We start from the raw sequence: 15,230 nt of genomic DNA, 5'->3' as shown, positions 1-15,230 counted from the left end.
CAAATGGACCCAAATGCTCACACCCAGTGTTTCCAGTTTCAGGAATAAGTTATAAATAAATACATGTAACATGAGTATTAACTCACCAAACATTACTTAAGCCACTACTCAGCTGACAGACAAACACTTTAGTCTCTAAATTTCTCCACATTTCTGAAAGCTAAAGCTGAAGGTCACAAAGTGGAAGTAGAAAAAGGGTTCATAAATGCACTCTAAACTTCCTGGGATTGTCAGAAGTGGCATGTGAGTACAGACCCGAGAGAATCAATGCCCAGCTCCTCAGGAAGCCTCAGGCCCTTGAGGAGGGAGCAGTCCCCAGGCACCATCACTCTGGGTACACAGAGGGATCCCACACAACCCCCATTTTTCTCTACTAGGTGCTAATCACAGCTATTGTAGAGTCCTCAGTGCTGCTCTCCTGCTCCAGGCCCAGCCGGCGGATGGACTCGCTGTATTTCTGCCGCCCCAGCTCAACGATGGCTTCCACCTCATCAGCGATGTCCTGGCGGCCACTCTCTTTCAGGGCTCTGATCAGCTTGCTCACACAGTCAGGGTCCTCTGAGTTCTGCTGAGCCCACGAGAAAAGCATGTCCAGGATCTGCTTATTGAGGTCCTCTCTGAAGAAAGGAGGAAAGGCAGCAGTAACCAACACGCTCTCCTGAGCAGCAAACCAAAGACACCTTACCTAAGTGCCAGCCATGGCTGGAGCCTTAAAGAGGCCATCCAGACACACAAAGCACTCAGTGGGCCTGCCTCTTTCCTACCCAGCATACAGGAGTTGCAGTTCCTGCATGGATGTTTCTCTATAAAATATTTTCCTAATAGAAGTATCAAATTAAGGCATTCTGCTTTGGAATATAATTTCCTCACCAGTTTGATTATAACAAGTCAAATTCTCTCCTACTGCTTTGGCTTTTTGGTCAGACTGCATGTCCCGTGATGTACCACAAGCTCTTTTTGATTAACAATGATATTCACTATTAAAGCCATAGATAATTTCTCTTTGTAAGAGATGGAGTCTGGCCAGGAATCTGATCATAGAACAGAATAGGAATGCAACTCAGCTGAACTACAAAGCTCATCAGGTTTGTTATTTCCCGATTTTGTTTTTCAAACAAAAAAATTTATTTAATAATGGCAAGAGAACATAATCAGCTTCCCATGATAAAAGGCATTCTTTTCAGAAGAATCATTAGTCAACCCATCTTTAATCCAGTGAAACAATTACAGTGGAAGAACTTTCAACCAGCCAAGCATTGATTTATACTATTACACTGCAGATAGAATGACAGACATATATAATGCATCACTGTTGGTTACTGTGTCCTGTTCTCACCTGTTATTGTATCCTATCCGCTCAATCTGCTGGTAGGTCAGGCCCAGGTTGAGGCCAATGCTCTGCCAGTCAGCTCCCACACGCCTAGCAATGCTCAGCAGGTTTGCCTGTGTCAGGTAGCCAGTCTCAGCATTGCCCAGGTTCAAGGGAGGGAAGGAGAAGCCATACAGGGGACTGGGGTTCTCATCCCACCGGGGTTTCAGTTGCTGTGTCACAAAGAAGAGAGAGAGAGAACATTCTTTCTTTTCATAGAAAAGTGTCCGGCCACTCAGTCTCCACAGTGAAATCTCCTTCCGTCTACTGGGAGAAAGGCAGTACTTGGGGCTGAAGGGTCAGGCTACAAGAAGGAAGGAGGACTTACACTGGCAGTGACCAGCAGTGCTCACTGCCTCAGGAAAATATCAAATTGTAATGCTCACAGTCATAGCTCACATCAGAAATTTCCTTTCCTGCATTTACAGAGCAGTTTAAAATAAGCCACATCCCTGGAGCATATTTGCCTCAGCAGTAAGAGAGCACTTAGTGCAGGTTTGTAGTTGAGGTTGCATGTGTCAGAAAGGGATGTGAGATCATCACACGTGATCGGAAGGGAAGTATTCAGCCTACTGAGGTATTTATTGTTTTAGGCTTCTCAAATGTCACTTAATGCAAAAGTTGCATTTCTCACTGTAACCTACAACCCAGCCTTTAAAGCTCACTGCAGAATACCTGCACTCAATGTCTATGTTCAAATCCAGCATAACAACCTCATCCTATTCCTTTCTTTTCTCCTGCTGCATGAACTGTGTGACTAAGAAATTTATAAACAAAACAGACACTTCCCTTAATTACAACAAGCTTCCTTGCATACTACATTCTCATTTATTCAAAGGATCCACCCTCTCTGACTCTCTGACCACCCACCCAACAAGCCTGTGCTTGACAGGCAAGATGAGCAGGAGAGGTGGAGACCACTCCCAGCTCTTCATGTTCTTGCTTCAGAAGAGCTTGCTCACAGGGAGTGCAAAATCTCCACCATGACACAGCAGGGCAGCTATTCCATGTGCTCATTCATTGCATGCCTTCTCATGGAGGAAACAAAATCAGCTGAGCAGAAATGCCATGCTCTTACCCCATCTAGATTAATTTTTCTGTAGGACACAACTTACAGGTAGTTTGATGGGCAGAGTAGCAAGCCAGAGGGAGTCTGGACCTTTTCTCCTCCTGCTGGCATCTTCAGGGATGGTGTCTGGAACTGCTCCTCGGTAGAAAGAGACCTTTGCAAAGAGAAAGATTGTAGTGAGGCTCTGATCCAAGCACAGTAGCACAGCCTATTGGCACCATGTCTTTTCCATTTAGGAAAGAATGAATTCAGCATTCTCATCTATCCTCAGCCCACAAAAATGGCCTCTCAATTATGTGTAATTGGGAGGAGCACTGAGGTTCTGCCATGAAGGCTGGACTTTCTGCCAGCACCCCAAAAATTAATGGCAGGAATGTAAGTCAGACAGTTAAGTGATGAGTGATCCTTCGAGATTACCCTTCTTGACTGTTCAGAGTTTAGTCAGTGAAATGCAAAGGCAGAGAAAGAGGGTAGGAAAAGAGTCATGCACAGCACTCAGATATTATTATAATGAGTATTGTAAAAGCAATGGTGAAGGAGGAAACAAGAAGTCAGTGTAACTGGTTGTTCACCTGGCCTTTTACAGCTTGGTCTTTTCTGTCCACAGGGGAGGTCACATAGATTTCCTTCATGTTCTTCAAGTGGGAGTAAAAAATAAATGAGAGACGTCCATCCACGCAGTCAGGGCGATCTGTGCAGAAAAGCAGGAAGCATTCAACTTGTGGAGAAAAGTGTGCAGAAGCAGATCAGTCATAAAAATAAACCCACCTGGCTATTGCCCTCTGCAGGTTTACAAGAGCATGAGAAGAAATGAAAGTCTGCAAACAGCACTTTCATAAGGAAAAGTAGACAGAAAAGTTATGTGACCAGAGAATGTGACAAGTTCGATGTCCAGGGGCTGGCTGCTGTGAGTAGTGGGGGAGCTGGAGGCAGAGAGGAATGCCATGGAGGAGTACAACCCACAGCAGAAACATGTCTAGGGCCAGAGCAGGACAAGAGGGAGGGAGGGAGGTAGGAGCAGAACAAGCCCAGTACTGCCATACCCATATCAATGCTGATGCCTCGCTCAAAAGCTGCAAAAAATTGCTCTCCCTCAAACATCTCCACCATGTCGGATGGCTCAGGTCCTCGATAGCGGTCCTGCAGCTTCTTCAGCACTGGGTCAACCTGACAAGGACAACAGTGTTTGGTCAGAAGCACATCTGTCCCTCAACCCATGTTGCTATACCCATGATGTTCTTCTCACCTTCAACAGGGAAGACTAATTTACATTAAAGGGATGTAAACAAATGAACAAAGACACATTAAAAAAGCATTTCAGCACTGTCTCTGCCTTTTTAATATGTCTTTTTAACTTCAAAGGCAAGGAGAGATTTACTTGCTACCATATCCCACTCACTATTCAAATACCTTTTCTCTGCAAAAAGCCACATGCTACAACAGCACACAGCTGAGGACACCAGAAAGCTCATTTTGGCTTTGTAGCCTATGATCACAGTGGCAGTGCAAGAGTTGGGTTAGATTCTTCTATTGTAACAGTAAACTTCTCTCACTCCATGACCATTTCCAGCAGGATTACAGACACACCCAAACAACCATCTCACACTGAGTGTCATTGATGCCTCATCTGGAGACAGTTTTAGCCCACAACCCAATATAAAAAATCCTTGCAGATGTTTGTGTCCACAGGTCACTTCAATACAGGGGCACAGGTAAAGAGAAGGAGCAACCAGAGCAGAGAATTATGCAGAGCTGGATATGCAGCCCAGTAGTGGCAGTCTGATAAAACAACCCTCAGCTCACCAAGCTGCACTGCCTGCCAAGGGACACGTTCTCCACAGCTGCACACTCATGCTCACACTAATCTGAAACAACACTGCTGAGGGCTGATACCCCTAGGAAGAGGCAGCAGAAGAGAATGTGTGAGCACTTCCCATCTCCTTGACAAAATCAGCCAGATTAGCTCACACTCATTGCATTAACTAACCTGATGTTGCATCAAAGCAGACTAAGTAGTGCTCATATGTTCTGTTCCCGTGCTTGAACTGAGAACAGCAAGGAACATTAGGAAAATTACCATTTCTAACCACTCCAGCTGAAAACAAAGCAGTGCTGCTGCCCACACCACTAGCCCATGTCAGACAAGTGATGTGTAAACTTTGACTTAAATTTAAGGCAACATGTTTTACCTCATGTTTGCTGGATTATAATAGCATATACATGGCCAGTAACTGTGGTTCAGCTGATTTTAGCAGCCCTGCAAACCTCAGGGTTTGCAGGGGAGGAAATCAGTGCATGGCATTTGCCACTGGATAGAACGAGTTTTTTTCTTCACCCTGTGAGTCAGTATCACACCACCAACAGTGTGGTGACACTCCTGGTCACTGTTTGGTGCACTGCTGCCTTTGCATCCTACAAAAGGAAGCCTGGGAAGCTCAGGAGCAAGGCAGTGCAACCCAGATCATCAGACCTTGTGCTTGGGGACACACTGCAGCAGGACTTGCTCGGGATCCCTCTTCCTCTGCAGCACAATGAAGTTCACCTGGTACAGACGCAGCCGCTCATAGACCTTCTTGGCAATGCCTCCAATGTAGGTCTTGGTGGTGTACCACAGCCAGTACCTGGAGACAAGGAATTTTAAAAAAATGAGGGACTCTACCCAGAGAAAGGTGCCAGTGTCACACCCACATGATTGGAAAGAATGACAGCTAGAGACAAAGTGCTACACCGGGCCTGACTTGTAAAAGGAAGAGGGAACAGATAGAGGTAATGTCATGGCCTCTGGTCAGAGTGTTGGAAAAGCAAGGCAGAGGAACATCCCATCTTTTCCTCAGGACTAATCTTGCACTTACCAGGAGAAGTGAGTGACTTCAAACACTGCATAAAGATGGGTGAATTCCAGCACCACCTCACTGGTGATGTCATTCCAGGTTTGGCCCTCCAGGTCACCGTGGAGTATATGCAGCCTTGACCGATCCAAATTCAGCCCTAAAGACATCAAAGATCACGAGATGCTATATGCAGCAGAAACCTTTATTCATGGCTTTACAAACCCAGCCACAGGTTTGGGTGATTTACTTTTTAAAGACACCAAGTAAGGGCTCACAGCCTTCTCTTCAGCAAAGAAAAGCAGCAATAAAAGGACCAGGCTATCCCATATTCTGGCAAAATATGCAGAGCTAAAATGATAGTATGCTCATTCCCACCAACAGATTCATTAGACAATTCTCATCACTAAAATCTAGGGTTATTAATAAAGTTCCATCTCTTTCTAATGTACATCTCACACACTTTTCAATCCTGATGCACTTCAGGCATACAAATACCAGGTAGTGTTATAATGAAGGCCATGTATTTCTTTACAAGAAAACCAGGAGAGGTCAAAGAAAATAGGAGTAAGGACACTCAGGGTACTCAGCAAACAGAGGGATCCTTGCCATGACTGAGGCTGTTTTTAGCAGTTTTCAGAGTGGGATGTGGCTCAGCATACAATCATATATTTCTAAATGCAGTGGCTCAGCACCTGATTCATATGCAAGGAAAAGAGAAGGCAGACGCCTGGAGGCAGCATGTTCATTTCTTGCTTCAAGCTATTCCCAGTCATGAATCAAAAGCCTTTTACAATGCATCTCCTCAGTGGGCAGGAGTGCCTCTCCAATCCACCACAGTAAAACCAGCAGTTAAAATACACATGTGGTTTGGCAGAGAAATCCTTTTGCCAAGACCATTCTCCCAGCTTGTCTGCTCTGTGAACCCCAGCCCTGATCTGATGGACCTGAACTACCTTCAGCTTGCACCGCTCTGCACCACCACGCAGTCAGCGGACACGCCTTGCTGTTCCTGCAGGAAAAGCAGCAAGCTTTATTAGCAACAGCAGAGGCAAATAAAATTCTTTCTTGCCCTTTGTGGTTTTCCAAACATGGCATTTCTCTTTGTCAATTTTGGGAATAAGCTGACCTGTGACTCCGGGTGGAAGAGGCAGCTGAATTCTCACTGGCTTGAGAAAATCCATTGTGGAGTCCTGGGAGAGGTAGAGCAGGGGACTGGCTCTGCACTCTGCATGGGCTGTGATTTCCTCTATCTCTTCTGCAGAGACTGGCAGCACCTGGATGTGCAGACAGCACAGGGAGCAGAGCAGTCAGGCACCAAATTCCCACACTGCTCACTCAGTCTCTCCAGCACCCAGCAGGCAAATGCTGCTCTTGCTGCAGGGCCCATTGAGAAATAAAGCACAGTGAACTTCAGCTGAAGTCTGGCAACCTGGCAGGCTGGGATGGACTTAAAGTATTACAAGAGCATCTAGCAGCTCTACAGAACAATTAATTTAAGTGGGGTGATTTTAGAATAAGATCCACATTAGATTCCCCCGCCACCCCCAGTTCTCACTGAGCTGTTCTTTTAGGGTCAGTTTTGCAAGAGAAAAAGAGGCAAAATCTTTTTGTGTTCCCTTCATAGCAGCTACCCACTGGTCTGCTGAAGATTCCTTTCCCACACAGGACAGCACAGAGCAAGGCCCATGTTGCATGGAAGTGAGGAGAGAAGGTGATCTGAGATGGGTCAGCCCATGAAGCAACCACATCTAGACATAAATTATCCTGGGGCAGACATCTTTGCTCGGTTCTGTACTGAACATGAGGAAACAGCTGCACCAGAGCTCACCAAAAAGCATGCATACCTGCAGCTTGACACTACGAGGCTCTTGGGTGACTCCAGGAGGAAAGATCACTTTGATGTTTGGATCCACACTGGAAAAGAGCAATGTCCCCTCTGCTGGCACTTTGCATTCGTTTTGGACAAGTCGAGACACAACAAGGAACCAAGAGAAGTGAAGGACACAACAGTGGGCCACACACTTCTGTGACAGAGGACAAAGAAGAAAACATATAGGTATGTAACTTCATACAATAAAGGCAGGAAAATGAGTACCAGCCAAGCAGAAGAAAGTACTAAATCAGGGATGAAACATGGCAGGATGCAACTCATTAACTCTCTCCATGAGAGAGGAAACCTGGAGCTGAAATTCACTAAATTTTATTGCAGCTGGTCAAAACACAGCTCATGAGATGTTTCAAATAGGCTCACTCTTGGCTGGGCACAACCAAAGAGGGGAACAGGAACAAAGTGTGTCACTGGTAATTTCAATCTGCCCACCTTTGATTTTCTCTTTTGCTTCACTCTCGTTTTCAGATCATTCCAGCTCTGCCCACTGAAGGTCCGAACCACCACCTCATGCTGGTGAGAGGTTTGAGGTGAGATAAATGGCATCCAGATCTGCACCTCCTGGCAAAAAAGCATTCCTATGAGACACCAACTGAAAGGATAAAACCAAGGCCAGCTCTGCTCTGTGGCTTCCTATGCAGATGAGGGAGGGCAGAGCATGGCCTGTGTGCAGGGAATCAAAGAACCTGCTCTGCCCTGTGATCTCCAGGGAGGCGACAGGAAATGTCAAGTCTGCTATAGACTTTGATGGTAGGAAAGGTTCAGCAGCTTCTGAGCAAAAAGGGCAAAGCAACCTTTGCAGTGAGCTGCTGTCAGCCATGATGGGGCTGGCAAGTGGTGTGACTACTCCCCAGCTTGAATGCAAACCACACAGTCAGACTCTTAGAGAAGGATGCAAACCATTCTCCTTCCAGACTAAGGCCAGATGCTGGACTTAGCCTCTGGTAGAGCAGGGGGGTTGTGAGTGAGAAAGGTTATAGCTCAGCTCAATCAGGAACAGTGGGCAAGGCAAAGGTGCCAGATCAGCACAGTATCACAGAAGCTGGCTGTCTCCTTTCTCTCTGCAGCAGGGCTTCTTTCAGAGGGGGTCCTGCAGCTACTGAAAGGCACCAGGGATGCGGGTAACTGTCTCACAGGTCCCAAAAGGCGCTCTCAGAAAACTCTACTGAGCTTACTGCAAAGGCAGATTCATCAGGAGGTGACCTGGGGGTATCCTCACCTGCTGGAATTGGATGCCATGAGGCTGCAGCTCCAGGACTCTACTCAGCAGGACATCGTGGTGTCTCAGCTTCACCCACTGCGGATCCGGCGTGAGGGATCGGAAGTGGATCCGCAGAGGAGCAGAGGCAGCCCCCGGAGGAAAGTAGAAATGGATGCCACAGGCCAGGACCACTCTGCAGCCTTCAGAGGTGACAGTAAAGCTTCCAGAAGACATGCATGAATTTATGACATTGTGCAGTGACTTCAGCCCTCCAAAAATCAACAGAATAATCTCATACTTGTGTTTTACTGGCCTACTGAGGAATGCTATACATTCCTGCAATACCCACCATGCACCTTGTCTGTAATGTAAGTTCTTAATAACAGAGGCTTACCTGCCCTCTCCTGATGCAAGGAAGAGTCTTTTAAGCCTTCTGGTACTGGATTTATCTGTGGCAATAAGAAGATTTAGGTAGGAGAAGGAGACAGAGGTTACTTAAACCAAGGTAGACAAAGAAAGGCTGAACAGTTTTGGCTTAACCCTAATCTGACAGAAGTCATTAATGGAATCCTGGTCACACTGCAGTGGGCCCCAGAACACACTGCAGCAAGAGGATGGCATGTGGCCTCGAGGTCCCAGGACATACTGAAAATGCTAGCACTGCCCCAGGGAAACTCAGAAGCAGAGGGAATTTGAAAATATTTCAGTTTCCCTCTGCAGCTCTCGGGGCCATGTTTGATTGCCTGGGGACACCCCAGGAATCAGTGCTTGCTCTTGTGAACATGAGCACCACTGGAAAACCCTGCTCAGATTCCTGCTCATTTCATCACCTTCCTCTAAGACTAAGAGCTGCTCCTCTGCAGCCTGTGAACCTCAGGAAAGCAGGAGGTAACTGCACAGCAGAATGACCCCTTGCTGTTCTCTGAGGTTATAGCATGAGCCACAACAGCCTTAGGGCCATGCGGCAAGTCCAGGAACTGGTGCTTACCTCTGCTAAAAAGGCTGGACCCCTTTAGGGGTCTCCTGATCTGTTTCCTGTGAGTGCCATTTTCACTTCCACTGTAAAACCCTACCAAAAAGCCCAATTCCAGGGACCACTGAGCCCTTCAGACCAGGATAGGCCTCACAAAAACATAACTAATACTGTCTGTATCCTTACAACTTAATAATTATTCCAGAGACAGAAATGCTGATCTGATTCCCCCCTGCTTGTCTTCTCTAATCCAAACCCATCTACACCATGCTGGGCTGAGTGAGGGAACAGCTGGGCAGAACACACAGCAGCAGAAGCCCTGCAATTACCAGCCTGCGGGGACGGTTCCGTTTCTCCCAAGGGATTGCCACGGACGTGCACGAACGGCAAGGCCTGGATCTCAGCAGGGATGGCACGCAGGCTGTTGTTCTGCAGATCAAGTCTGGACAAGTTGGGCAGGCTGGCAAGACAGGCAGGGACTGTCACCAGGAGATTGCTGTGCAGATGCAGCCGATGCAGAGACTTCAAATTGGCTGCAGGTTGGAACAAGAAGTGACCCCCCATCCGTGCTGTTAATTGAACTGCATATCAGCTCGAACCCTCCCTCTCTCCTCAGCCCATGTAAACACACACATAATGAGGGAAAAGCACAAAAGCTTAACATCCCTTTAGCTCACAAAATAAAGGAGTGCAAGGAATTAGCTGAGAGGCAACACAGCCTCCTCTGTCCTCTCTTTTCAGCTACAAGTAAGACAGCTCTGTAACAGCATCAAAAACAACCTGGGTCACAATGTAATAAAGGACCCAGAAAGGTGGGCAGCCAAAGTCACAGCCCAGTTCTGTGGACTGGTCCACACTGGACAGTGTGATTTCAGGCCCAGATTCTCACCCCATCAAACCTCAGCTCTTCTGCCACCCAAAACCAGCCAGGGCAGATCCTCAGTCATTGTAAATTGTATTGAAATCTCAGCAGTGTCACTGATTCACAGAAACAGAAAGGGTGGTCCAGAGTTGTTAATGCTCAAAGGCACTGACTGAACCAAGCACGATCCTTCTGGATACTCTTTCCATTTGGCTCCAATATAAAATGATTTATGCTAACAACTCTGGAGATAGAGACCAAGGGTGTCAGAAGTTGTACCAAAAGCTTGGCAAGCCCATGTCCTTCTCTTCCCCAGTAAAACACATACCTAGGGAGTCTGGGATGCTCAATAAGCGATTCCCAGAGAGATCCAGCTCTGTGCAGTTGTGCAGATTCCCAACTTCTTCAGGGAGCAATTCCAAAGCATTTTCTGAGAGATTCAGATCCTGCAGCATTGACAGCTCTCCAATGCTCTGAGGTAAGTCCTTCAGCTGATTTTTCATTGCAGAGAAGAAAGTCAGTTTGCTCAGACAGCCAAAGTCCTCAGGAAGTGTCACCAGGCTGTTGTGGCTCACCATGAGCACACGGAGGCTGGGGAGGTGGAGAATGCAGCTTGGCAAGGTGGAGAGTCTATTGAAGCTGAGATCCAGGTGGGTGAGACACCTGAGGTTCCCAAAGTCTGGTGGCAAGCTTGTCAGGGAGCCATGCTGATAGGAACCAAACTCATCCCTAGCATGGCCACCTGGGTGGAGGGAAGTGGAAGAAGAGGTCAGTATGCTACCTGGACAGCCTCATGTGAGACTCAGCATAGAGATCCACAAGATGGGGAGTTACTCATAACAATGAGCAGCACTAATCACAAAGTATTCAGAGAAGTGAGTTTTCTGCTCCATGCCTCAGTTTCTGATCAGTGAAAGGGGTGTAACAGTGGAGAGCTGTTATGAAATCAGGAGATGCCACAGTGAACCAGCACAGCTCTGCTAAACACATCTAGAGTCAAGGCTCAGAACGAGCCAGGCCACCCCACACACTTACCACACTTCAGCAGGGTGGCCCATACACCTCCAAGATCCCACTCGCCTTCCCCACTTTTTCCTCACTACCAATGGCCAACAACACTTTATGGATCAAGGAAATAGTCCTTGCCCTCAAGGATTTATCCATGCTGCTGAGAAGCAAACAGGCCTGAGGACTGAAATCTGCCCTTGCAAGACTGGAGGGCACACCTGAGGAAAGAGCAGTGAAAATGTGGGAGGGAAAGTGGATAATTCAGTATTTTGTGTGGCAGACAGCACAGAGAGGGAAGAATGAAAGTTCCATATCCCAGCTTGTGACACTCAAATTAGAGAAGGGCTGCACCCCTGGAAAATAACTTGAGCAAACAAAAGCAAACTTCCAAACTTTTCCACTTAATCATTGTTTCATACTCCTTCTCTACTGTTTTCTATTTATATCCATATACAGCAGAGGGCACCAAATTTTTTTTTTTTTGCTGCATAATGGTACAAAATGAGAACAACCAACAGGCATGTTCCACTTTGTACATAAGATTTTACTGAACTGCTTTATTGCACTTCAGGATTCTCAGGGTGTGTGTACATCTCACAAAACAAGACTGATAAAATAACTGCTGTTATTGCCACCTTACTAAAGGGAGGAAAGACAAATCAAATTATTCACATGAGAAATTTGTGACAGATATAGAAACAAACCTCAGACTTCTCAGTTTTCAGCTGGAATCCTGAATTCTGCCCCCAAACTCCCCCTTTTTGTTCTTATTTATTTTTAAAATTCTACCTCCCAAAGAGCAAATTATTCAGTCTGATACAGAAATTGTACAAATTGTATTGATATCCTACCACAATAAATGGATGAGACAGTCAAATTATGACCTAATATTTATAGCTGTAACAGTTATTACACTTTACCAAATTACCTGTAGGACATAACCTGTGTCCTACTTTAGATAAAATGTTGGAACAGCCTCTTCTGGTCTGTCTTGAACTTTGCTAAACCTACAGTCACTGACAGTAAGCAAGGATTAAGCATGGATTGATTCAGACAGAAACACAACAAATACAGCTTATTATACTCTCAAAAATGAAATAGGGGCTGAATATTCACCAAAAGACTCAACACCTTTCAATCCCCCTCTTCTTGCATAACTCCAAAAATGCTCTTCTAGAGAATGGCTACAGAAAATGCTGCAGCATCAACACAACAAGACTCCAAAAACCCACTCCCCAGGCAGCTGTAAAAACAAAGGGAGGAAATAAGAGCCCAGAAGGTGCATCTTGTTGAAATCTGCATTCGGCTCTGAGCAAGGTTGAGCCAAAGCTGAGGTAAGGGGCACTGGAACAAAACACTTCCAAGGGCAGTTTGTCCTGCAGATATGGAGAAAAGGATTAACAAAAAATCTGAGCCTAGAAAAGCTGGATGGTGATGGGCCCCAGAATTTACCTTTAAGCACCAGGGATTTCAGGTGCTTCAGATGAGGAAGGCTGCCCAGGGTGGTGTCAAGGAGGCAATCGTTGCTGCTGAGCCGGAGGAACTCAACCTGGACCAGCTCTCCCTGTTGCTCCTCAAACAGCTGGAGGAAACGGCGGCAGCCGTCAGGATAAACATCCAGGTTCAGTCTGTTGTCAGCAAGGCAGGAGCCAGCTGGGGCAGGAGCCCCCAAAGTCCCCTCCCTGCACTCATCCCTGAGCCCCAGCAGCTCTGCCATCTTCTGCATCTCATCCACAGGGTCCAGACATGCTCTGACTTGCCAGACAGGCAGGCACTGGCAGCACCACAAGGCAGCTGGGACAAGGAGAGGAGGAAAGATGGCTCTGAAAAAGAACACAAGTGCACAATGAAGGCTCCTGCCCCAATCCAGAGTGGCTGGAAACAGTTCATAATCACAGCAACATGGTAGGAAAGATTACATGTATGTTACTGAAAGCTTTGGAGGCAACAAGCACAGAAATGCAGCATGACAGATGTCAGAGAGCCTTCTATTCCTAAAGAAAACCTCTGAATTTTTCCAGCCAACATGTCAGCAGGGAATGGAGCAATTATGCACCATCAGAATAAATACCAATATTAACTTTAAAAGACATGAACATAAATGCCTATGCCTAATGCAGATTTCAAGGTGCCTTAGTAGGAAGCTTTACAAATAGAGAAGAAAACTGGGGCAGGGAGAGCTGAGTGAGAAGCAGAGCCCAGAGGTGGCTAACAGACTGTGACAGGTCCAATCGAACCCGGCTGTGAAACCCAGTGTCAATGGGGTAAAAGCAAGTGGACAAAGGGCAGCAGAGAAAACGTGTCAGGGCCAGTGACAGGGTTGGAAAAGGCACGTTGGTGGTGCAGGAGCAACGCCTCCTGAACTTGGCAATTAAACTAGCTCATGGTGTGAATATCAGGAACTCTTTGTAAACCTTGCCATGGATCAAATTGGTAAACAGAAGTTTCCTTTGAGTGATGCAGAATTAGAACAAATCTGGCTCCAACGTCCAAGGCCAGCAGGCCAGAAAGAAGATAACGCCCCAGCAACACCCTGAGGAGCAGCGTTAGCCTGTGAGACACAGCAGCACTGATGTTCCCAAGGCACAGTCTGGGGGAAGCGTCATCCCCTCAAAGGGCAGAAATGTAAAGGCAAGAAGAAGAGGAAGCAGAACCCAGAGGCAGCTCGCAAATTGTGCTGGGTCCTCGTTGAACCCGGTTTGTGAAACTGAGTACCAATGGGATAAAAGTGAAACTACTGTTTTATTATAAAGGTGAGCATTTCTTACAAAGACGTGGTGCACAACATGTACACAGCCCCCTTACAGACATGCATGAAAAAAGTCCATCAGCCATAGCTTTGTAAAACTGTCAGTGGTGAAGGAAACAGAGGGCAGCTCCAGAAGCCACAGAGGCAGCCTCAGGGCCAACAAACACAGGATAAATGTGGTACCACAGACACTCTGAAACACAGCCCCACACATGGACACACAGCCCGCATATGGACACACACACACAGCCCCGCATGTGGACACACAGCCCGCACGTGGACACACAGAGCCCTTCACGTGGACACACAGCCCTTCACATGGACACACAGCCCCGTACATGGACACACACATCTGCACATGGACACACACACAGTCCCGCACATGGACACACAGCCCCACACATGGACACACACAGCCCTTCACATGGACACACAGCCCCACACATGGACACACACACCTGCACATGGACACACACACAGCCCTGCACATGGACACACACCCCGCACATGGATACACAGCCCTTCACATGGACACACACAGCCCTTCACATGGACACACACACAGCCCCACACATGGACACACACAGCCCTTCACATGGACACACAGCCCCACACATGGACACACACACCTGCACATGGACACACACACAGCCCTGCACATGGACACACACCCCGCACATGGACACACAGCCCTGCACATGGATACACAGCCCTTCACATGGACACACACAGCCCTGCACATGGACACACAGCCCTGCACATGGACACACAGCCCTTCACACGGACACACAGTCCTGCACATGGATACACAGCCCTGCACATGGACACATAGCCCTTCACATGGACACACACACTTGCACAGGGACACACAGCCCGCACATGGACACACACACAGCCCTTCACATGGACACACAGCCCTGCACATGGATACACAGCCCTTCACATGGACACACAGCCCTTCACACGGACACACAGCCCTGCACATGGATACACAGCCCTGCACATGGACACACAGCCCTTCACATGGACACACACACTTGCACATGGACACACACACCCCGGACAGGGACACACACACAGCCCCGCACATGGACACACACACCCCGGACAGGGACACACACACAGCCCCGCACATGGTCACACAGCCCCGCACAGGGACACACACAGCCCCGCACATGGACACACACACCCCGGACATGGACACACACAGCCCTTCACACGGACGCACACCGGGCCGGGCTGCCCGCAGCCCCCCGTGCCCCGGCCCCGTCCCCAGGCGC

General features: G+C 47.6%; 1 protein-coding gene across 1 annotated transcript; it reads right to left on the bottom strand.

The window, feature by feature from the left end:
• Window positions 1-373: 373 nt before the first annotated feature.
• PIDD1 (p53-induced death domain protein 1) lies at window positions 374-12,942 on the bottom strand. The gene is made up of 15 exons (XM_054276155.1): window positions 12,654-12,942; window positions 10,522-10,935; window positions 9,661-9,864; window positions 8,753-8,807; window positions 8,377-8,578; window positions 7,590-7,718; window positions 7,114-7,293; window positions 6,396-6,543; window positions 5,291-5,426; window positions 4,909-5,059; window positions 3,482-3,605; window positions 3,011-3,129; window positions 2,485-2,592; window positions 1,337-1,542; window positions 374-617 (listed from the first exon to the last, which is right to left on the bottom strand). Exons 1-15 carry the CDS (start codon window positions 12,925-12,927, stop codon window positions 374-376), a joined length of 2,694 nt encoding a protein of 897 aa, XP_054132130.1. The 5' UTR covers window positions 12,928-12,942.
• Between the last annotated feature and the right edge of the window lie 2,288 nt (window positions 12,943-15,230).

Source organism: Melozone crissalis, unplaced genomic scaffold (genome assembly GCF_028551555.1).
Source record: "Melozone crissalis strain CALT ecotype California unplaced genomic scaffold, PUWL_Pcris_2 ptg000018l_1, whole genome shotgun sequence".
Taxonomy (NCBI): Eukaryota; Metazoa; Chordata; class Aves; order Passeriformes; family Passerellidae; genus Melozone; species Melozone crissalis.
This window is presented reverse-complemented; position numbering and strand designations above follow the sequence as displayed.

What these genes read in the sequence shown, in the direction of transcription:
- PIDD1 (XM_054276155.1), bottom strand. Translation starts at nt 12,927, where the DNA reads ATGCAGAAGATGGCAGAGCTGCTGGGGCTCAGGGATGAGTGCAGGGAG. An exon ending in GAAGTCACTCACTTCTCCTG is followed by an intron (nt 5,060 to 5,290) that starts GTAAGTGCAAGA and finishes CCTTGTCTCCAG; the next exon opens with GTACTGGCTGTGGTACACCA. An exon ending in CGGATAGGATACAATAACAG is followed by an intron (nt 618 to 1,336) that starts GTGAGAACAGGA and finishes TCCTTTCTTCAG; the next exon opens with AGAGGACCTCAATAAGCAGA.